Raw genomic sequence first — 23,931 nt, 5'->3', positions numbered from 1 at the left:
AGAGAATCAGCATTTTTGAAACAGGGCTGAAACAGAGCGGATTATGGGATGCTGCAATGATCCGTTTGGTGTTTGGAGCCAAACACTTCAGAGACATGTTTTGTGTATATATCTGAGAACTATAATATATTGATGAAAAACAGTATAATAGGAGACCTTTAATAATATCTTTCTTCCATAAATGCAGCAAACCAAACATCCCTATGAGAATTATATTAAACATTTGTTTCATACAGCTTTCATTAAAGAATGACAAAACAAAAGTAGCTCTCATTTCAGATGTGTAGTAAGAACAGTTGATGGTGTCGTAGACAAGGAACCACTCAGTGTTTACAAAAGAAAGTGCCTTTATTGTTTTTTGGCTGAAAGTTAAACAGGTCAGTGTTTTAATCACAGAGCTCAGAGTCTTGATTTGGTTTAGCAGAAAATATAAAAAAAGGTCATGTGATCATAGAGATTGTCAGAGCCATTCCAGCTGGCATCAGAGTTGGAGATTAATCCTGCTGAGTGATCATCTTCATCATCTGCAAGGCCATCGGGCCCTGGTCTGAGGGGATCTGGGACACAAAGACAAGTTTAACATCTGAAGTCAAAAGTCTCCATCATGAGAAGGTAACACGAGTTCTAAAATATCCTTAATAAACTGAACTGGATTAGTCTCCAAGCAGTGTCAAACATATCAAATGACCAATATGTAACAACAAATGCCAGTGTCTTACCATGTGACCTGCTTTGAGGATCCAATAGAAGCCAAAGTTCTTATAGGTCTTGCAGAAAGCTCCAGTAACGCCTTGGGAGGTGGGATCGTCCAGGGGGGTCCACCTCATCTTGTTAAAGACAGGTAGCCCCTCCCACTTCAGCCTCTTCAACCACAGCTCCTGACCTGTGACAGTAAAAACAGACCATGTGACAGGAAGTACAGACCAATGGCGCGCTTCAGTACCCATACTTTAGAGAGGCTCATTAGTTGTGTAGGCCGACCCAGAAGTTGACAAAAAGCAATGGGATTTTTTCCATTGGATTTACAACTACAGTAGGTTGGCATGGTTACATGTCAACACCGCTAAGCTAAGGGCAGATAATGTTTGGCAATATGATTTTTAGTAGTCTTATATTGCCACTTGTTAGCAACCACTGATTTTAAGAAACAAAGATTTAGACTGCCAGTGAAGTATTGCTTTTTATATTTTAGTACAGAACATTACATTTTGTAAGGTTTTATTAACCAGACCTTTTTTCAGGAATCCAACCAAAAAATAAAATCATTCGAAAAACCAGAATTCAAGAAGAGGCAACAGGAAGTGATAAAATGCCAACTCATTTCCCGGTTTAGGAATCATTCCTGCACCACATTATACCCTTACTATAAATTGTACTCTTTATGTCAAATGCAGCATGCTTAAAATACCAGGATGCATCTTGTCCCATTTTACAGTGTGCAAGACATCAGTTTTTTTTTGGCTATTCTTACCCACAATCCTTTGCGCAGGGAATACACCAGTAAGAAATAATTTGCCTAAAATGCAAACTTTGTGGGGGCAGCTGCAGTATAAGGGAAAAGGAAGGCATGCAATATGGACCGCAGCCCATGTCACAGAAGAATAGACCATGTGACAGGAAGTGCCTCACTGCACGGAGGTGGAAGAAGTACTCAGATATTTTACTTAAGTACTATACTGTAAAAATACTCTGTTACAAGTAATAGTTATGCATATAGTTATGCATTCAATATTCTACTCAAGTAAAAGTACTGTCATCAAACTGTACTTCAAGTACAAAAAGTAAATACAAATGTTCCAGTATGACCCATATCAGATTTAAATATGACATGTTTGTATTATAATTATTAATGCATTGATTTCAATGTTCACTTGGTAAAGGTGGGGATTATTTAGATGACTTGATATAGTGCTGTGTTGCTTAACCTATAATAACACATACTGATTTATTGGTTGATTAATATTCTGTATAATAAATCCATACCTACAAAGTAGCCAATAAGTATATTTGTTTAAAAAAAAAGTACAAAATTGCCTTAAAAATGTTGTTAACGTATTAAATAGTAATACATAAAAATACACAAGTTGATCACAAGTACCTAAACAATGGTAACTAAGTATAGTACTTGAGTACATTTACACTGCTGCTGCACTTAAAGTAATATAGTGAGGGAGTTACCCATGGTGTCCACGATGAGGTCCAGCTGGCCGTTGTAGACGGTGACGTTGACTCCAGAGCTCAGCAGCTGGTCCACTACGTCCACCACAGGCCTCATGAAGTCTCCTGCCATGTAGCTGAACACCTCCTCTGCCTGGCCTGAAACACACACACACACACACACATAATACAAATAAACTCTGGAAAAGCATGCATGTTGAACTAAAGAATCGGTACAGTACCTCCCCAGGTGACGTTCTGGGGGATGACGCCCAGTTTCTTCCTGATTGGTCCATTCATCAGCTGGCTCAGTGATTGGCTGTGGAGGGGTCTGATATGGCGACGTACCTGCAGAGCTGTGGGGAACAGAACCTCTTAGTTTAATAATGAACGTCTCAGTTATCGGCAGTCAGTTTTCATCTGGCTGAGCTGTAGATTCTTACAGATATAGTCTTCTCCTGCTGCAGAGCTGCGGCTCTCATCCGGCTCCTGGGTCAGGATGTTGTAGAAGTTGACGCCATTGGTGTTCTGACAACCAAAAGCAGACCACATCAAACATAATGCACACACACTCAAGATTCAAGAGTTTTATTATTATATGCACAGTAGCTACAGTGTGCAATGAAAATCTTCAGCCCCGAGCTCCCCCAACAATGAAACATATTATTTATTTATATATATATATATATATATATATATATATTAGGGCTGTCAAACGATTAAACATTTTAATCAGATTAATCACAGCTTAAAAATTAATTAATCATGATTAATCACCATTCGAACTATGTCCAAAATATGTCATTTATTTATGTATATTGTTGTGGGAATGGAAAGATAAATGAAAGAAGGCGGATATATCCATTTAACATACAGTATCTATGTTTATTATAACATTTTTCTGCATGATAAAATGAAAGACAACCCACACACCTATCAATCATCAAACCGTGGGGTCTTAATTCATTACGTGTTGATTTCTATCAACGGGGGAGTACTTCAGGAAAGTCGACAGAGGGGGGGGCGCCTAGTAGTGGAGTACTTCATGACCACAGAGTGTGAACGTTGTGATCAGCTGTTTTAGCGCAGTTCTCCAGTGAAGGGAGGAGTCTCCCTCCGCAGCCGGTTGGCGTAGTTTTGGCACAGTTCGGTTGTACAGACCGACGTTAACAGCAGCCCTGTCTGTGCACACGGAGACCGACTCTGTCGTCCGGTGATCTAACCGCCTTCTGGAAAAGCTTCACAAGTACGTCGGTACGCAAATGCGCTTTGTGACACAAGTGACGGTACGCATTTCAGATTACGCACATAACCTGCGTACCAGTTATGTGTACCCCTGTACTACAGCAAGAGTATTCTCCGTCGGGACTTCCTGCAACAACACCACGCCGTTATCAAAGATGTTCTATTGAGAAGATGATCACTACGTGACAAAAGTTTTCAAAACCGTGGCTACTGAAATCAGTCTTACTAACTGCTGTCTGTGCAATTTACTCCGCGCGAGTTGGCGGACTTTATTTTGCTTACTTTAACATCATGGTGGGGCTAAGCCATTTCTTGGTATGGGTGTAGCCTACCCCAGCCATACCCTGGCGCTGCCACTGGTGGCATGTATGGGGCGGGCCATTCTGCACATGCGTTAAATGCGTTAAATATTTTAACGCAATTAATTAAAAAAATTAATTACCGCCGTTGACAGCACTAATATATATATATATATATGACATTTAACAATACAAATACAATTAGTGCAAATGAAACACTGTACGATATATTTGAATAAAATAGTGCAGGTTGTGTTGCTAGACCAGTCTAGAAGTACTATGGATTAAGTTAAATATATACCAAGGTTTCCGTTAGCCGGTAATTACCGGTTTTTAGCTGGTAACATTTATTAACACCGGGGCCAATCTAAAAATGAGCCCCATTAACTGAGTTTTAAACATCAGCATATCCGGTCATAGTCCAGTGATTACCTGCTAACGGAAACTGCTACACAATTCTTATTGAAACATGACCGGTAAGTTTCAAATTTGTCCGGTAAAATGTATTCTTTCCGGACATTTGACCGGCAAGAAAACATCCTAGCGTTAACCCTGCTATGTACATGTCAGAGAATAAGTAAATACAATAAGCTAAATGATGCAGAGAAAGTGACATGAGTTTTTTTGTACGAAAAGAGCAGTTTGTCAGGCTAGCTGTTTTTTCCAAGCTCTGTGCTAAGCTAACTAGCTGCTGTAAAGACACAAGTGTTTTGACCTGCTCATTCCATTTTTGGCAAGAAAGCAACACAATCCCAGAACATGTTGTTTTATTGCCAAGTTACTGCCAGTGAAACGGACCACTTCCTGCTGAGGTTTGCATCAACAGGGAGCCTACTAGCAAAAATAAGAAACAGTGGAAATTAAAAAAGGTAAAAGCCAGTCTCTTAAATAAACCAATCCCAAAAACCTCTGCAGTGATGACGTTTTTGTAGGCAGACCCGGAATTTTAAAAGGTCCCGTGTCATGGCCATTTCTACTGATCATAATTCCATTGTTGAGGTCTACTAGAATAGATTTACATTGTTGCAATGTTCCAAACTCACATTGGTTTCTCATACAGCATCTCTGTATAGCATGTGTATTCACTCTGTCCTAAACGGCTTGTTGGAGCTCCTGGACACACACACACACACACACACACACACACACACACACACACACACACACACACACACACACACACACACACACACACACACACACACACACACACACACACACACACACACACACACACACACACACACACACACACACACACACACACACACACACACACACACACACACACACACACACACACACTGGTGGGGCTGTTGATATAGTGAGTAAAAAAAAATGTTTTGGGAGAAATGACCCCTTAAATTAGGACTTCTGGTGATGTAATGGCGCGTTTCCAGTGCAGCGCGGAGCTCGCTTTAAAGCTGCATTCAGACCGGACGCGATGCGAATATTCGCTTCGCTCTAAACGCTCCTATCGCATCGCTCTAGTCGCTCGAGTTTCACCGCGGCTGCCAGCTGTGTTAACTCGCATCATTCAAACAAGACGCGCTGGCTCGGGAGCTACAACTACAACAAAATGAACATATTTTACCGTGATTAAATTGTAATACACGTTTCTAAATGATGCCGACGTAACAACATACTGATACCGGTTAGTAAAAACCATGAATTAATGCTTTGACAAGTCTGCAGACAGACGGCAGGCGAAAAACCCTTTCGAATGCTTGTTTTCCGAATGGAGATTGGGTCGACCAGGCTAAGCTAACGTTGTATATGCTCACTCCACACTCATAACAACGGCCTACAGACATAAATAAACCAGCGACTGTATTCGCCATGACACAGGCAGTGCCGAGCCATGCGGGGCCCGTTTTTGGTTGCGTTTCCACTTGGCCTAGTACCGGTGTTGTGTCACATTATGGCCCATTCCCAAACCGCCCCCTACACCCTACCCCTACACCCTACCCCTACACCAGGGGTGGGGAACCTTTTTTCTCTCAAGGGCCATTTAAAATTGTTCAACATCCTCCGAGGGCCGTTCAAATGATTGACCTCTGCTTAAAAATGCTAAAATTCATTCATTTGGCCTTTCTTTCATGCTGTGCAAAGAAAAAGCAACCTCTTAATCCAGATATTTTACCATGACTCGCGCACAGACACACAAGATGTGTGCAAATGTATTTAGTTTCCTATCCATGTGCACATGATTTCAGTTGGGGGGACCTAACCTCCTCTAGGGGGGTCTGGGGGCATGCTCCCCCGGGAAGATTTTTTTTTTAAATGTTGAAGTTAAAAGCATCAATCTGGTGCACTTTGAGAGCAACATTAGGAGATATATGGATACATCTCTCAACATCCATATGAAACAGAACTGGAAACAGATTTATTTTTCTTTATGGATATTTTACAAATCACTCCCCTTTCAAACTGTATTCTTGTTTATCAATAACAACTTTTTGTTACTGTCATATAGTATTTTATACCTGTTTACTTTATTCTCTTATTTTTTTTATAACTATAATGATCATATAAAGATGTGCCTTTACCTCACTGGTAGTAGAAAAAGCTTCTTGTATTCGTTAGCATAGCTAGCTAACCAGATGCTAATAACAACAAAGTTATTGACTGTATGATCAGTATGACAGATGAACAGATCGCCACTGGGCTCTCAACTAAAACACAGCCACGCAGAAACTGCAGCATGTGTACGGCTCCTTATGGGTACTGCAATTTGTGAAGTCCCGGCCCGGAGCCGTTCTGGTGCTCTCTGTCAGATGTGCACCTGTCAGACGAGACATATAGCACGTGATGACACGTTAGGCTCGTGTTGTGTTCAAGGACCCTGACCTTGGCCAGGAAAAACAGGCACTCGCTTGTGATTTCTTACACATTTTTCTTTTTTGCGTGTGTTTATAAATTACCTCGAGGGCTGTACCAAATGGTACGGGGGCCGGAGGTTCCCCACCCCTGCCCTACACCCTACCCCTCCGTTTGCGCGTTCACACGGAGGGTCCGCCATATTGAGGGCTGTTCCAAAGCAACGAGTGTGGAGCGGTGTGGAGGGGGAGTGGGCTATCAGTCTGCAGCGGTGCTGACTTGAGACCGGTCTCTACCTGACCGGAGTCACGCTGTGTGTGTCTGTCAGGAAACACGCTGTGTACAAGTAGTTCCAGCAAACATCCATTGATAAACTGCGATGTTAACAACCTCATGATGACCTCGTATGTTTTTAACTTAGGATCAAACCTGTGTTTAGTCTAGAAAAGGGTAAATGTGTGCATTTTATTATAAAGTTGTGTATGTTTACAGACCGTTGCAAAAACTAAGAAGCTTATAAACATCAGGTTTAAAACTAAAAGAGCTTTGAAACACAATGAAAGATGTTTGGAGTTTTATTTGAGTTATTCATTTACACTTTTTGTCTAAGAGATGCTGATTTGAAACCGTTGTTAGATACAGTTACGGCATTTCCTGTTTCTGCCGGAGAGAGGGGAGGCCGTCCCAAAGCTTGCTGCTGTATTTACTCCCTCCATCTGACAGGGGGGAGCCTCGTTGAGCTGCGAGTGTGGCTGCAGACGGAGTTCACTCCATCACGGAGGGGTAGGGTCGAGGGAGTGGTTTGGGATTGTGCCTAAGCCTCCCCGTCATGAAATGCCCCCCGTCACGGGAACGCGCATTTCTAAATGACACGTTTACACCTTAAAACGATGTTTAAAACGAAAAGTAAACGTTCAGGGTTTTTATTAATGGTAATTTTCAGACTGTGAGTTGTTTAGTGGTAGCTCATAGTCTTGATTCTTCTGGTTTAACTTTTCGCTCCGTATTTGAGGTGTTGAAATGCATTCGTCACTTCCTTTTCAGTTTTGTTTTTTTTTTATCTTTTTTTTTTTTATCATTATTGTTACGTCCTGTCTGTATAAACGTGCTTTAAAATGTATTGTTTAATTTTACATAGTTGTCATCTAATAATCAAAATATATGTTTACAAATGTTACATAGTCTTTGTCAGCATATTATTATATACGCTATGCGTACAAAATAAAAGTGTGACATTCATGAAACTTGCTCCATTTATTGGTGGTACCAAGTCCAGAACCATACCCTGAAAAATGCTTGAGGGTGGGATTCACAGAAACATCTTTTTTTGGGGCGGTATTTTATGACAGGCCTGTCCATCACAATATGCCCCCCCTTGCTATCTTACAAAATAAAAGTGTGACATTCATGAAACTTGCTCCATTTATTGGTACCAGTCCTAGAACCTGAAACATGCTTGAAGGTGGGATTAATAGAAACCTCTTTTTGGAGGGGGGGCATTTTATGACAGGCCTGGTTTATCATCCGAGTCAGAAATAAAACCAATATGGAGTGAGTGCTAGTCCTGCAATTGTCCAATACATTTACATACACACACTAATTAATAATACATGTTGAATGAAATAAAGAAATAAAGTGACATATTATCCATACTAAAATTGTGTACATTATCCAATTGGGGTTGTTTGCGTGAATGTAACAAAGTTAGTGACTCCACCACGCAATGCGGTGTTAAGGAGTCGTGGTGGAGTCACGCATTCTGGTGAGATCAGGTTGACATTATCACACATAAAATAAACATTTATTTTGAAGATTTATTAGATTTTTATAGGCAAAGTTTAATATAAGAAACCTTGCAGTCTCCCTGTAGCAGCCAAAATCATATAGAAATAAAACGGATAATTAACTTTAAATAATACAGCCGCTGAGGCAAGTTAGCGGATCTTACGCAGGGCAAAGATCATCCAAATCCAGACAAGAACCTCCATTTGTGCATTTTATTCCATTAACAAAGTACAATGAACAGGTTTCCTATCTCTCTCTTCCTGAAGCCGTTCCTATGGCTTTCCTTTGTGTGGCTTGAAACACCCTGCTAAAAAACCGTTTGCCTACTAGTGCTCTGGCTCCCACCTCCACCTGTCTCCAATATATACAATTACACCAGGTGCTCTAATCGCCCAGTGCCCAAAACATGCCTTCAAAATAAAAGCATAGAAACTACTTTAACTCATGACACTAACTAAGAATACATTTACAATAAACACTATAAACAGCAAGAAAATAAATGTTAAACTATTAAATAATATTAAGAGATATATAGCTCCAACACTCCCCGCACAGATCAAGAAAGAATGTAATGCAGGTAATTGCTCCTGTGGGGATTGTCCTGAATGTATGCAAGTCACTTGGATCACTTGAAAATAGCCAAAGCACAGCTGCCCCGAATCCCTCACCAAATAAAAAAAAACATGTGTCACTCTAACTGACACATGTAGGTGTTTTGATATTGAGTGTTACATTTGAATAGTAATTATGTAAACATTAACTAATTCTTTAACTATATCATGGTTGGTGCATTAATGTATTGTTTTCAGATGGCATGGGCTGGGAAGGATGTACACGTCCTCCTTTCAAAAATAGGGCCATCCAAACATGGCATCCCAAAGACTGGTCCAAACAAGGAGCTGGAGAGTGAGGTATTGCTTTGTCACATTCTAATTTATATTTTATATAATTCCGTTCCCTAATGGGCAATATTTGTTTTAATGAAAGTCACAAAACATTGCATTACAGTTTTATTGACTTAAATCATAAAAGGAAATTCAGTGACGTTACAACAATGTAGTTGATAGTATTACAGTAAACATGCCTCTTTAATACATTGTGATCATCTTTCTCAAAGGTGATTGTGACTGTGGACTAACGGCTTCGGGCCTTGTATATTACACATGTCTTTTATTTTGAAAAGTGTTCCCCCTCCCGTTCTTTCTGTTACTCCTGATTATGTCCACCTGGTGCCCTGTGTTGTCCCCCCCCCTCACCTGTGTCTAATGGCTGATTAGTGGGGGTGTATGTAGGCTCTGTGTTTCCTGCTTGGTGGAGGCTGGTAGTGTGGGTGAGATCCGTGTGGCTGGTGACTGTGGTCACCTGGGCAGCAGTATTGAGGCTGTGTATCCTGTACCACCACAGCGATGAATAAATGCCTCTGCCTCCCTGCTTGGTCGGCCGCTCGACGGTCAGCCTCACAGTGATCAATGCCGACCTTACACTCATTGTAAGACAATTCAACCAGCGCAATGACGGTCAAGCAGCTGTTATTGACAGCTACGCTATGACCGCCATCTGGAAACACACATTTGGAAGAATCCGGGTACGTACATGATTGGAATGAATGACTTTGCATTTGTAAATGTTGCAAATGTGCATTTTTCAACAGGAATGTAATACTTTTGCAACGACTCTCAGGTTGATCCAATGGCACCCAGTCATCGTGGGAATTGTGAACGAGAACCATCGCTGGATGTTGGTGGTGAGAATAGGAGCATATTTTAAGCTCCAGTCTGTATCTATAGTGCTGTATACACCATATATAATTAGTGATTGGCAAGATAACCGGGCCACACATACAGGCTGTCACTTATTGATAACATCTAAACAATACCCTACATCGTACCTGCCTAATGGTTCCCGCCTAATGCATGTTGTGTTTCCATGTGAATAATAAAAGGTAGTGTACCCCCATGAGAAGGAAAGCCTCTTCTTGGATCCACTTGGAGAAGGGAAAGGCAACATGAGGGTGTGTCTACAAGGTACAGTGTACTAGTTCCGGTGTTGTATGAGTTTTTTGACAATGATGTGCTGCATCTTGACACATGTACTATCTACATACTGTAGAGCCTTTATGAGGATGAAAGGCTGCAAGGTGTCAAGGTGGACATGCAGCACCCTCCCCCATAATGGCCAACAAGACAGCACATCCTGTGGTGTCCTGGCCTTACAAGTGAGTGTGAAATGCATTGAGCCAAACATTACTCTCAAACTCAAATGCAGTAGCAATTAGACTGAATATCTTGACTTGCTTTTATACATCTTGATCAAAGATGTATTGAATTGTGTCAAACTACACATACAACATGTCATTCTTTAAATCTGTTGGGTCTGTATTCCATCTGAGGGTGAATCATAGAGCATGCAGTCCAGATACTAATCAGAGTTCTCTTCAGTTTGCAGAGAACATTTGACTGGGGGAGGCAATTGAGTTTGAAAGCTCCCAGAAGGCCGTGCACGAGCTGAGGCTGGACATGGCTACTTCTCTCCTCAGAGAATCTGGTTTGTTACCTTTTCTCAACATGTCAATGACCTCATGCAGTTACTTTTATTAATTGTATCTCATAAGTGTGCATCAATAACCTAGTGTATTAATAATGTGCCATGGTACTGTTGGGTTCATGTTGACCAGGGACATGATCAGGGTTTTAAAAGCAACACAGTGGCTTAAGTATAGCTTAGGGTAATAGTCACTACATACAGTATATTGTGTCTCAACTCCAAACAGATAACAGAAGCATCGCAGGCAGGCATCTTCAACTGCAATTTCATACAGGCTGCACACGTCACACTCTAACACCCTTTCAATTCTGCGGTTTATTTAAGATGTGAGATTTCCCCATCTTCCTCCTTTCAACGTGCTCATTGGTGCGTATTACTTCTAACTGATATCCTCAGTTAATGTTTACCTTGAACTTATTATAATCAAAGCTGTAAAGCTAATGCATGTGATGAACATGAGAACCAAACTTACATTGATGCGGACAGTGCAAAAGAAGTGTTTGGATGTTTTGTAGTGACATCGTGCAGGTTCCCGTTCTCCAGAGGGAAGGAGAGGGAACGGAGGAGCAGATGTTGGCGCTTACGTGCGTTGACGTGAGTTGTTTTTTAGACTCGTGAGTGACCAAGGTGACGCAGTAGTTGGATGAGAATGGCTTCGTGTGCAGGTGGAGTCGCCGGACCTCGGTCCGCACCCAATTCCGTGCAAGAGCTACTCTCCAATCCTTTCGGAAGGAGAAGTTTGGGAGATAAATTGATACTTAAAGACCTTGGACCGGACCAACCCGATATGTATTTTATTAATTTATTTTCGTAATTTATTTTCGTAATTTATTTTCCGTAATTTATTTTCCTCATTGTAGCGACCAGAGGGGAGAGGGGGGGGGGATATATACAGTCTCTGATAGTGTTACGTTATTATGAGAGTGCTCTGTTTGATTCTGAAATTGTATATATTTATATAAATATATACGTGTGTGTGCGCGTGTCCGCATCTGTGTCCGCATCTGTAGCCTGTTATTGTCTCATTATACCGCACTGTGAATGAATCAAAGTAAATATAGAAGTCATCATGAACACATCTGTCCATCAGACAGAGGCTGCTGTGCCTCCTGTCATCATTAATGGACGTCTCTTTAAAATGACCGCTCAGAGGAGAGGAGTTCTCATTTCTCTAACCGCCTGCTGCTTCCCCTCCTCTCTCCTCGGCTCCCCTCCTCGGCTCGCATCTCCTGTGGGCGGGACTAAGTATCGAGGAGGGGAGTCGAGGAGGGGAGTTCGAGAAATGAGAAAGGGACTATGTAACATTTGTAAACATATTTTGATTATTAGATGACAACTATGTAAAATTAAACAATACATTTTAAAGCACGTTTATACAGACAGGACGTAACAATAATGATTAACAAAAACTGAAAAGGAAGTGACGAATGAATTTCGACACCTTAAATACGGAGCGAAAAGTTAAACCAGAAGAATCAAGACTATGAGCTACCACTAAAGAACTCCGTCTGAAAATTACCATTAATAAAAACCCTGAACGTTTACTTTTCGTTTTAAAGTGTAAACGTGTCATTTAGAGGTGTAAACGTGTCATTTAGAAATGCGCGTTCCCGTGACAAGGGGGGCATTTCATGACAGGGAGGCATAATGTGACAACACCGGCTAGCGGGTCCTAATTCACAGTTTTTCTGGCCCCATAAAATCGTGGTTCTAGGGCCAGGAACAACCAGGCTGAGTCGGGCTGAGTATGCTAAACTAGAGAGAGAATCGCTGGCAAGGGGGCTACAGCTACAACAAAATGAACATAATTGAATTGTAATACACGTTTCAAAATGATGCCGACGTAACAACAACATACTGATACCGGTTAGTAAAAACCATGAATTAATGCTTTGACGAGTCTGCAGACAGACGGCAGGCGAAAAACCCCTTTTAAAATTCGTGTTTTCTAAATGGAGATTGGCTAAGCTAACGTTATGTATGCTCCGACCGTCCACACTCACAACAACGGCCTACAGACATAAATAAACCAGTGACTGTATTCTCCATGACACAGGCAGTCTGTGGTTTGTACTTGTTTAACTTTTGTCTAGTTCCTGAACAGATCGTATCTGTCCCCGGCTGTTTGAAGAGCAAGCATGGGAAACAAAAGACAGCATTTACCTGTTTGCATCCAGCTAGCCTTTCTGGTGTACCAGCTACGTGAGAAGCCTCGTTGATACGTTTTGTCTTTTTCACGAGCTTGCTGCGATATATACATATCAGGTTGGTCCGGTCCAAGGTCTTTAAGTATCAATTTATCTCCCAAACTTCTCCTTCCGAAAGGATTGGAGAGTAGCTCTTGCACGGAATTGGGTGCGGACCGAGGTCCGGCGACTCCACCTGCACACGAAGCCATTCTCATCCAACTACTGCGTCACCTTGGTCACTCACGAGTCTAAAAAACAACTCACGTCAACGCACGTAAGCGCCAACTAGTGTTAATTTCGTTGACTAAAACAATGACGAAATATGTTCGTCAACGACCTTTTTTTCCATGACGAAAACGAGACGATGACGGCAGTAAACAATAACGGCAAGGAAATCATCATGCAATATCGTTGACGAAAAGTGACGAGACGAAAATGTAGTTTATTAAATAAAAACTATGCCAAAATCTCTCTATACTTCCGTTGACGAAAAATGAGGAGACGAAATAGTATCAAAGATAACGTTACATTTCTGATCAGTCCGTTTTTCTCCCAGCAATTCCATTTCCGGTGCTGCGGCAGAGCAGCAGCTGTTTCTGTGCTGCGCGCGGCGGTACATTTGAATTACACCGGGCAGCGGCACACTGAACTGTCAGGAAGACTCGGGTCCAACTCATGGTCTAACTAACCTTATTCAACAGGAAATAAAATGGCAACAACAGGGCTTGGGAGCAGTGGTCGCACTCGCGTTAACCGAATACCCCCCCGTCAGCGCGAGTGAGTGATACATTGTGCACTCGACGGGTAATAATGGATTATGACGGAAATGTTACGATGCTGTCCGTCAAAATGACTGACAACGAAAAAGTCCAAAGCCACCACTGCTTGGGAGAAAGAAACGATGTGATATTTGGGCCCATTTTCGCTACAATGAGGCGGAGAAAAAAAGCGAATGCATTGTTTCATCAGAAGGGAAGCAATGCGGCCAAAACACAGCTGGTAAAACACCACAAACCTGAGCAGATACTCTCTGCAAAGCTTCTTAATCATTCAACCTGTGTTTTTCATCAAATAAGGACAAGATATAATCTTATTTATTTATATATGCTAAAATGACAAATTATTGGTTTTGGCTAGACTAGTTTCACTGAAATGTTCTATATAATCTGATGACTAAAAAAGACTCAACCGTTTTCATTGACAAAAAGTAGACTAAAATAATTAGTTTTCTTTGACTAAAATAAGACTAAAATGCTTTTAGTCGACTAAATCTTGACTAAAATGTTTACTGTTTTAGTCGACTCAAATAAGACTAAAATGCTCAGACTTTTAGTCGACTAAAACTTGACTAAATAAAAACAGGATGAAAGTGACTAAATATGACAAACTAAAAAGGAAATTTAACAAAGGACTAAGACTAAAACTAAATAAAAAAATAGCTGACGAAATTAACACTAGCGCCAACGTGAGCGCCCTCGTTACCAGAATATTTGACGGCGCCGATTGGCTGAAATTATGTTTCGGCGGCACAGTTTACTATTGAGACTTTTGCAACGTGCTGGTTGCTGCCGTTTGGCTCGGGGGCTCCTTGCACGGCGCCCGGTAATGATAAACTAATGCCACGGGCAAGGCCAGGCAGGAAACATGTGACTTATCAGTAACTTTAGACATCGTAACACAATTTTAAACGAGATTTTATTGTAGATTATACATTTTACTGATACCAATTGTATGATATTTAACTTGTTCATTAAAAATAAAAATATATTTTTTTTAAATATATATTTTTTAAATATATATAAGATTGAGTGTGTGTGTGTAACGTAACAATACCCAAGAAGAAAACAATGGAAAAAGAGAAATCCCCAACTGTCCCCCGTTCTGGGGCAGCATGGACAGGTCTTCTCTGTGTTAGAGTTGTACTCGCTACAGGGTGTACTTTGAGGGTTTGTGACTCTGCAGACCGTTTACATGCAGAAAAACCTTCATAACACACAAGGGGGCGGGTAATAACCGGTAAAGCATGACATGGGACCTTTAAAACACAAGGCTTCCATCACTCGAATCACTTCACCACCAACGAACTGTCACAAGGGCAAAGAAAATCATTTCTGACCCCTCCCACCCAGGTCACCATGTCTTCCAACTTCTGCCCTCAGGGAGGCGCTACAGGTCACTGTCCGCCAAAACCGCTCGCTTCAAAAACAGCTTCTTCCCATTTGCAATACGGACACTAAATGGACTCTAAATAACCCAATGAACAATAATAATCCACCACACCTTGAACTTTATAGGCGCATTCACACTGCGGTACTTTTCCCACAAAGGTTCATGCGAACTTAGTTCATGCAAACTCTTTAGTTCGCATGAACTAAGTACAGATCGCGTTCACACCGGAAAAAGTCCCTGGCGAGGATTAGGCAAATGAATGAAGCCGCTGACGTCACTTCTTCTTCTTCTGCTTTGGGTTTACTGGCAGGCCGCAAACCACTTCACGGCGTATACTGCCGCCCAAAGTCCCCGGCCGGAAGTCCCCGGAGTTGGGACTGGCTTCAGTAGAAGCTGCTGGGACTCCCAGCAGCTTCTACTGAAGCCTTCCGAGTAAATCGCCAGAACGCCGACACCTCCTCATCTCCACCGCTCCCATGTTTTATTTTGTGTTGCCATAAGTTAGTCTCTCTGTGTTTCTGTGCTGGGCTAATGCTAATAATGCTAATGCGAGGATAATAAAATGGCGGCTTCACAAAACTTTTTGGGAGTTTTACGGGGCGTGGTTTGCAATCCGCCCAGCCAATCAGAAATATAGCTCTTTTCTCACAAAAGAGCCGCTGTAAAAAGGTTCGCATGAACTAATTTTAGTACCGGCTCTTTTTGGTGTGAACGCGATCATGAACTAAGTTCGCATGAACCTTTTGGGGAAAAGTACCGCAGTGTGAATGCGCCTTATGTTATGATATGTCTTTGCCCTGTGCTGTGTGTTGTACTTTTTATTGTATGTTGAACTGTATGGAACAAGCTGTAATACTCTGCACTGAACACGAATTCCACCAGCCTGGCTGTGTGGTCATTAAAGACTCTAATCCATTCACTGAAGCCAATGTGATTTTTCCATTGGATTTTAGAATATTGTTGAAAACGAGATCTGTGGAAAACGCACGTTTATGATACTTACACGTTTAGTTCGGCAGGATAATCTCCAGATATTAAAACCACTTTTATTATGGATTAAGCGGAAATAAATCGGCATAAGTATTAAGCTAACCTTAGCATACTTGTCAACCCTCCCGATTTTCGCGGGAGACTCCCGATTTCCTCCCGGGTCATATTTCTCCCGCATTTTTCCTGATTTCTGACAAAATCAGAATTACTCAGGACTGTTTCCACTCGGACTTTAATACAGCTACACCATTGTTTGGTTTCCATGGTAGCCCGTCTCTTCAGTAGCGCGCGCAACTGAAAGTCTGAGGGGGTGAGGAAGATAGTCACAGAAAACAGAACAAGAATCGACGTCTCGACCCTCTGCTCACTCCTTTCCTGTAAAATACAGGTCCAGCCCACACATCTGCTCCATCAAGGCAGTGCATTTACAACTACAATAAGCATGTTAATGTTAATCTAATACAGCTCCGGCGATCCACGAGCAACTACTGTTTTAATAATACATGGAAGCTTCCGACATTCACCAGTGGGGTATTTAATGTCTGAGAACAAAAGTCTTATTAGCTTGTATAAACCATAGACCAGTGGTTCCCAACCTTTTTTCCAAAGAGCCCCCCCCCCAAATGACTCCTGTTGGAAGTTGCGCCGCCGCTGGAAGTGCTAAAATGCTAAATAACTTCCGTGTTTAGGACTCCCCACGGCACAAGCTGACATGAACCATGGCCCCGGTCACTATACAACAGTCTATTGTAACATGTAGAATAACTTGCAAGAGCAGAGACTATGGCTCTGCGTGTGAGACCCTGACAGTACCGACCTGCTCCACCACCGTCTCCAGCACCGACCACAGCTCTGTGGCTTTCTCAAACTGCTCCTGCTCCACAGCAAGCTTCACCGCCTCCGCCGCACTGCTGACGTCCGCCAGGCCCGCATCGTCCAGCAGGGACTGCACGGCACATGGGGACAGATATTCAATGGGACACATTATAATAAGAGGATGTTGAATGGAACTAAGAACATTTACTGGAGTACTGTACGCAATGACAATGTTATGCAGAATAAACTTCTACTCCACTCCATCCAAGAGACAAATATTGTACTTTTTACAGCATTCCATTTATATACGATGCATATTCTTCATACAAAAATATAGTGTTTTGGCAAGTTGTATATAATTATTAATATGAGCTCTACCTGTAACATCTGCTATATTGAGGTGTTAAATGATTGACATTCATACAATAATATGTATTGTTTCGTAATAGTCCATTTTGCATAATAAGAATGTTTACTGTTGGTACTTTAATTTTATTTTGAAGCCCCCTACCCTTGTACTCAAGTGACATTTTGATACCGATAATATTTCTACACTGTCGTATCACTACTTTTAGTAAAGTAGGTCCGTGTAATCCAGCTCTGAAGAAGTGTGTCCCAGGCGTGTGACTTACAGTGGTGTAGAGGTACGGCCCCCAGGTCATGACGGAGTCTGTGGGTGGAGGAAACCTTTTTTCAGAGCACACCTTTGATAAAGCTTTGATCACGGTCGAGGATTTTACTGCCTGTGATTGGCTCTTAAAGGTAACAACTACGTAATGCTGAGCAATTCATTAAACTGCCTGATAAATGATACTGACCCAGGGGGGAAATCCAAGAGTCCCCGAGAGCCACACCAGCAAAGTTACATTTCACCGTCCCCTGTGTTATAGCCTGGAAATAGAGGAGACACGTTAGAGGAGACACGTTAGAGGAGACACGTTAGAGGAGACACGTTAGAGGAGACACGTTAGAGGAGACACGTTAGAGGAGACACGGTGAGGAATCCTGAAGATTTTCATCTCAATCACAAAAGGTTTACAAAAGCGGTTTGACCCCGAGAAAGATGGAAGAGAACAAAAACAAACAAACAGTCAAATTAAATAGGTTGTGAAAAAGGAGCAAATGTAGAACTAGTTTAAAACTATTTGAAATAAAAATAAATGTTAAGAAGTAGAAATATACAAAAAGGTGCATCCAAGTATGTGACACATTTTAAAAATAAAATATGTGCTGTATACTAGAATGTAAACAGGATGAGCTGGGTACTTTAAAAAATGGTAGTATTGAACAGAAATGTGCAAAATGTACATTAGTGTTGTCATTAAATATATAAAGCAGAACATTTAGGATGATTACGTGCACTTTACAGAAGAACTTGCTGACTTGCATGACTGCCCACTCATCATCACATGGCAGCTGTTAAACACGGGAACTTCCATCGTTACTGAAGGACTCTGAAGTCACCTTAGTGAGCTCCAAGGAGAGCGCAGCGGCCATCTTCCCTCCATACGACTCAGAGAAGATGTAGAAGGGCACGCTCTGCACAAAGACAATTAGGGGAAACCGTTTCTAACAAGCCAAGGCTGTAACCATGAAACATGAGATCCAGGACATCAAGTTGAATGTAGATACTAGCAGTTTTTCCTCCGTCAGAAAACAAAGGCCTTGCAGGATACACTAGGCAGCTACTGTAGTATCATCATGTCCTGTGTAGGCTGCAGTATTAGTCCTTCATATGTCCTACAAATATAGTTTTCATATTCCGCTTGTAGTGATGTAAGTTCAGGTTATTAAGATGTTGCATTAAAAAACAGTGGACTAACTGTTTAAGGTACAACAAGGTGAACCAATATAACATATATTACAAAACTTCTTTACATAAATAAATTGTGTATCAAAACTTTGTCTAAAACAGTAAAATGCAACAATATTAATAATATTGTCACATTCATTATCATTAAATCACTTATAGATGCCTTTTTCTGCAGAATTAGCCTTTTTTTATACTTAAAATACATTTTCTTTCGATAAAACTTCTGTACTTGAGTATTTTGACAATAATGTATAGTTACTTTTAGATAGATACTTTATTGATCCCAAATTGAGAAATGATCCGTTAAGGATCCCAGTAATTCTTCCACCACTGATCATAATCCAATCATTTCATCTACACGGTCCTGAAAGGAGCCTTTAGTCCCGAGTACTTTGACTTTTAATACTTAAAGTATAAATTGAAGCCGATACTTTTGTACTTTTAGTTAATAAATGTTTGAATGCAGGACTTTTACTTCCAACTAATAATATATTACAGTTTAGTATTGCTACTTTTATAAGTACTTCTTCCAACACTGCCCGTAGGCAGATTGGGTTTGAAGGTTAAGGACAAGGTGACACAGAAAACAGACGGCTGGAGACGGCTCTGTTCTACACGTCGGGACCAGAACTTCCAGCTTCAGTGTGATGAAAAGTGAGTTATACTCAATCAGCATGTCTGGAGTGTTTTAGAACCTTCAGTATTATAAAATGAAGCCGGGTCAACATGTGTCACTGTTCAGCACTGGTGACAGACCTGGAGGTCGGCTCTCCGGGTGAAGAAGTGCTGCAGCAGCACCAGCATGTCCGAGGCCACCGTGGCTACGTTGGTGGCGAAGGCGTCGGGCCGGTCTGTGTAGCTGAAGCCCGTCCCCACAGGGTTATCCACAAACAGCACGCTGGCTGCCTGCACCTGAAACATCAGAGGAACAATTTGGTGAAAGATACAATACCATATTGTCAGATCAAGTCTGACATGTGTCTTCCATCAAAGCAGCTCCATTTGCAACATCAAACAAGGAACATGAGTATTTAGCATAACAGTCACTGAAGACAATACATGCTGAAGACCCTCTAAACCAGGGGTGCCCAACCAGTCGATCGCGGGGAGATTCCGAGTCGATCGCGAGATGTGTCTAAAAATAGAACAACAATATTCTGTTTTATCGTTAATGTCCTATAACATAATCTTCCTGTGCTAGAATAATGCACTTGAACGCATCAAAGCTTTGTGATTGGCCGGCGTGACCCCATGTGTCGGGGCGTGGCTGGTGGGCAGTGGGCACTATTTCGCTGAGGTTGTCTGTGTCAACCGTCAACAGGAGTGACAGTCCGCACACACACAAGACCGCAATTATGGCAGAAGCAAAAAAAGCCCAAAATATATAATTTCACTCCAATTCAAAGTCCATCCGTCTCATCTGCAATGCGAACGTGGCTTTATCGAAGAAGGGTAATTTAGGAGCGGCCTTTCAAAACAGTGCACAAACGCTACGAGACGGAATTCCCTCCTAATTCTGCCCTACGCTCCAAAAGGGGAGGGGCCTGAAAGGACAGCTAAATGCACAGCTGTCCATTTTCACCAGGCCCAACAACAAGAGCAAGGCTGCTACCATAGCATCTTATCGTGTCAGTCACGTTCTTGCGAAACACATGAAGTCTTTCAAAGACGGTGAAGTTGTGAAAGAAGCATTCCTGGAGGCTGTCGATGCGTAATACAAATAACAGTAGCATTTCAACAGGTTTTTGATATGATAAAACTCAAGTTAGATACCGTTATTAATCAGCTGTACGTTTTAGTTTGTTTGAACTTATTCATTATAATTATTGTACAAAATGGTATAAGAATGCAAACTTAAATTGATTATAGTCTATTATCAATTCAGGTTAAGAAACTAGTGTTGCTTGCATCCTATTAAAAGGCATTTCTTTTTATGCTCTACTAAAATGCAACAAAAAAAAGGGTTTGATTCTATTAATGTTGTCTCTTTTATTGCACTTTGGCAGCAGTTTCCTGCGTAGCTTCAGATCTGAGCTGTCTTATTAGTGAGCTTAATTTATACTTTTGTAGCAACACTATTTTTATATAATGGCAAATAAAGGGTTCAGAGTCTTTTCTTTTTTCCTGTGTCATATGTGGCAGCACTGTTCAATGCTTCTTGAAGACATTACCCACTGTAGTATGTGACGTGTGAATACACCAACTCTGTATCAACAACACTGTTGTGTAACTTCAGTTAAATACTTGTATGTGTGTAGATTAGAAAGAGGTAAGATAAAGGATCTGCAGTATTTTATGAAGTATTAATCGTACGAAGGTCAGTTTTATACAAGTAGAAGTGTGTATTTACCTGGTAGTAGGCTGTCAGTAATGGCTACGCCTCTATTTGGACTGGTAGATCTCGGCAGACTGGCAACTTTAAAAGTAGCTCTCGGTTCAAAAAAGGTTGGGCACCCCTGCTCTAAACCGATATAGCGCTCCAACAAACTCTTACCCAGCTGCTCTTCCTGGGCTCTAGGTCCCTGTCCAAAGGTCCGATCTCTTCGAAGTTCCCAAAGCCACTTCCTGATCCTCCTGGCCCCCCCTGAAGACACAAGGGGCAAACATCCTCATCATGCTCGGGAGAGGCAAGGCACCTTAGTTTCAACACAAGGCTATTCAAGTGCTTTACAAACATGAAAAACATTAAGAAATAGTGCAGAATGGAATTTAAAAAACAGTCATAAAAAAGCAAGGAGAATAAAATTAATATTAAAAAAACAAGCTAATATAAGAAAAACATTAAGAGCATTAGGATTAGGAACTAATGTACTCCCACACATTCTTGCGGCTTGCTATTCTTGGACCCCATCTGGAGTCCCTGAAGTACCAAAGGTCTTGTAGTATTTGTACCATCACTTGAGCAATAGTGACGTATGAGCAGAGGGGCTACTTCCTGTAGCAGCAGTCATAGATACATTTAAATAGCTGTATTACACAAGAGTATCTTTAAGCTTGTTTATTTTTACTTCATGAGTCAGTTTCTGCTTTGCAGCGACACTGCTGTCACTCAGTCACACGACAGAAGGGTTTTATAGCCGATGCCCATTACAACAAGCTACCTTTCAACTGCTTTAAACACACCACAGCAATGTTCAATGTTCAGCTAGTCCTAACCCAGAGACATTCATTTCCATACTCCATGATGTGAATATCAACTTGCAGAGTCTTGAAACCTGCATTGTTGATCACACAATGTTGTTTCTTTGATCCAAAGTGACTTCCAAACCTTTCAATACCACATCTTGCCTAAGGACACTTCGACATGTTGAGCAACATTCGCCAACCAGCGGTTTTCTTAGTAAATTGATATTACTTTGTTGAGAACAACAACATATAAAAACCCTCTAAATGTGAGAAGACATGGCCAAATGTTTGTGTTTACTGGATGTGTCTACCCAAAGTAATTACAAATGGTAAAAAAGGAAAAAAAGAACTTGCATACATTTCAATATAGTAGACATGCCAAGTATCTTGCCCATGGACACTTCAACAGGTTGACCCCCTGAGCCACCATATCATTTAGGGATTTGTGACAAACCAAACAATACATTTTCTAACTCAATACAAAGTATGAGAGACCCTGTGATAGGCACCAACAAAATGCATGTTCTATAGCCCAGTTTGTCCCTCACTAGTTTGGTGCACTCTTCACAGCCACACAACACTTTACATTAAGCTGACACTATTATCCAAAACGACTTACAAAATCACCTCCATATTAACGGCCATACCTACTGGAGCAATCTGGGGTTCAGTATTTTGCCTAAGGACACTTTGACTGAAGGGACTGAGGGTCCAACCACTGATCTTCTAATAGGACCATTTTATCCCCTGAGCAGAGTTGTAAAGTAACTTACTACATGTACTGTACAATTTTGAGTTACTTGTACCTTAATTGAGTATTTCCATGTTTTGCTACTTTGTACTTCACTATATTTATTTTAATACCTTCAGTTACCTTACAGATTTGGATTAATGATGTGAAATATAATCAACTCTTAAATCAGACTTCAGTTGCCCCTGGAGTAAATTCACAAGCGTTTTGAATTATAATCAAAACATATCTATATTCTGACATGAGCCAATCTGCAGAATGAGTACTTTTGGTAGGCTACAGTACTTATAGTATATTTTGATGCCAAAACTGTTGATTTCAGGACTTTTACTTGTAAAATAGTATTCCTACACTCATACTTCTACTTTTACTCAAGTACAAGATCCGAGTACTTCTTCCTCTCCTGCCCTGAGCCACAGCTGAACTTCCCATCCACTAAGTCTAACCAAAACACTGTGGATAGCCTTCTTTGGAATGCCGTGCAACACAACAACAATATCGACAAAGATTCCGGCAGAACAGTTTCCTGGCAGTCAGGTGAAACAGAAAGCATGACCGTGATGAGGAACAGGAAGCAGCAGTCCTACCTGCAACCACAGGATGAGAGGCAGCCCGCTGGGCCCCGCAGACTGGCCCTCAGAGCGGCCGTACAGCCACCAGAACATGTGGGCCCCGTCCCTCACCGTTACATAGCCCCAGTCCTCCTTAGCCGCCAGGGGGATGCAGAGCCCTACACACACATTACACACTTCACTGGGTGTTCACTTACCGTATAACTTACAGGCGCAAGAAAACATGAATGTTAACTACGTTAGATTGGTTTAGCAGCAGAATGTAGTCATGAAACATTACTCTCAAACTCAAATTCAGTAGCAATTAGACTGAATATCTGACTTGCTTTTATACATCTTGATCAAAGATGTATTGAATTGTGTCAAACTACACATACAACATGTCATTCTTTAAATCTGTTGGGTCAGTCTGTATTCCATTTGAGGGTGAATCATAGAGCATGCAGTCCAGATACTAATCAGAGTTCTCTTCAGTTTGCAGAGAACATTTGACTGGGGAGGCAATTGAGTTTGAAAGCTCCCAGAAGCCCGTGCACGAGCTGAGGCTGGACATTGCTACTTCTCTCCTCAGAGAATCTGGTTTGTTACCTTTTCTCAACATTGTCAATGACTTCATGTCAGTTACTTTTATTAATTGTATCTCATAGTTGCATCA

At 41.4% G+C, this 23,931-nt stretch overlaps 1 protein-coding gene across 1 annotated transcript in view; it reads right to left on the bottom strand.

The window, feature by feature from the left end:
* Window positions 1-329: 329 nt before the first annotated feature.
* The window catches only part of scpep1 (serine carboxypeptidase 1), a 36,374-nt gene continuing 12,772 nt past the window's right edge, over window positions 330-23,931 (bottom strand). The window contains exons 2-13 of the mRNA XM_071203927.1: window positions 23,292-23,434; window positions 21,322-21,411; window positions 19,584-19,739; window positions 18,479-18,553; window positions 17,833-17,905; window positions 17,647-17,684; window positions 17,016-17,144; window positions 2,601-2,685; window positions 2,400-2,513; window positions 2,179-2,316; window positions 720-883; window positions 330-557 (exon numbers count right to left, since the gene is read on the bottom strand). Of these exons, the coding sequence (XP_071060028.1) occupies window positions 495-557; window positions 720-883; window positions 2,179-2,316; window positions 2,400-2,513; window positions 2,601-2,685; window positions 17,016-17,144; window positions 17,647-17,684; window positions 17,833-17,905; window positions 18,479-18,553; window positions 19,584-19,739; window positions 21,322-21,411; window positions 23,292-23,434 (1,268 nt within the window). The 3' untranslated portion in view covers window positions 330-494. The remainder of the gene's footprint in view (window positions 558-719; window positions 884-2,178; window positions 2,317-2,399; window positions 2,514-2,600; window positions 2,686-17,015; window positions 17,145-17,646; window positions 17,685-17,832; window positions 17,906-18,478; window positions 18,554-19,583; window positions 19,740-21,321; window positions 21,412-23,291; window positions 23,435-23,931) is intronic.

Source organism: Pseudochaenichthys georgianus, chromosome 8 (assembly GCF_902827115.2).
Source record: "Pseudochaenichthys georgianus chromosome 8, fPseGeo1.2, whole genome shotgun sequence".
Classification (NCBI taxonomy): Eukaryota; Metazoa; Chordata; class Actinopteri; order Perciformes; family Channichthyidae; genus Pseudochaenichthys; species Pseudochaenichthys georgianus.
This window is presented reverse-complemented; position numbering and strand designations above follow the sequence as displayed.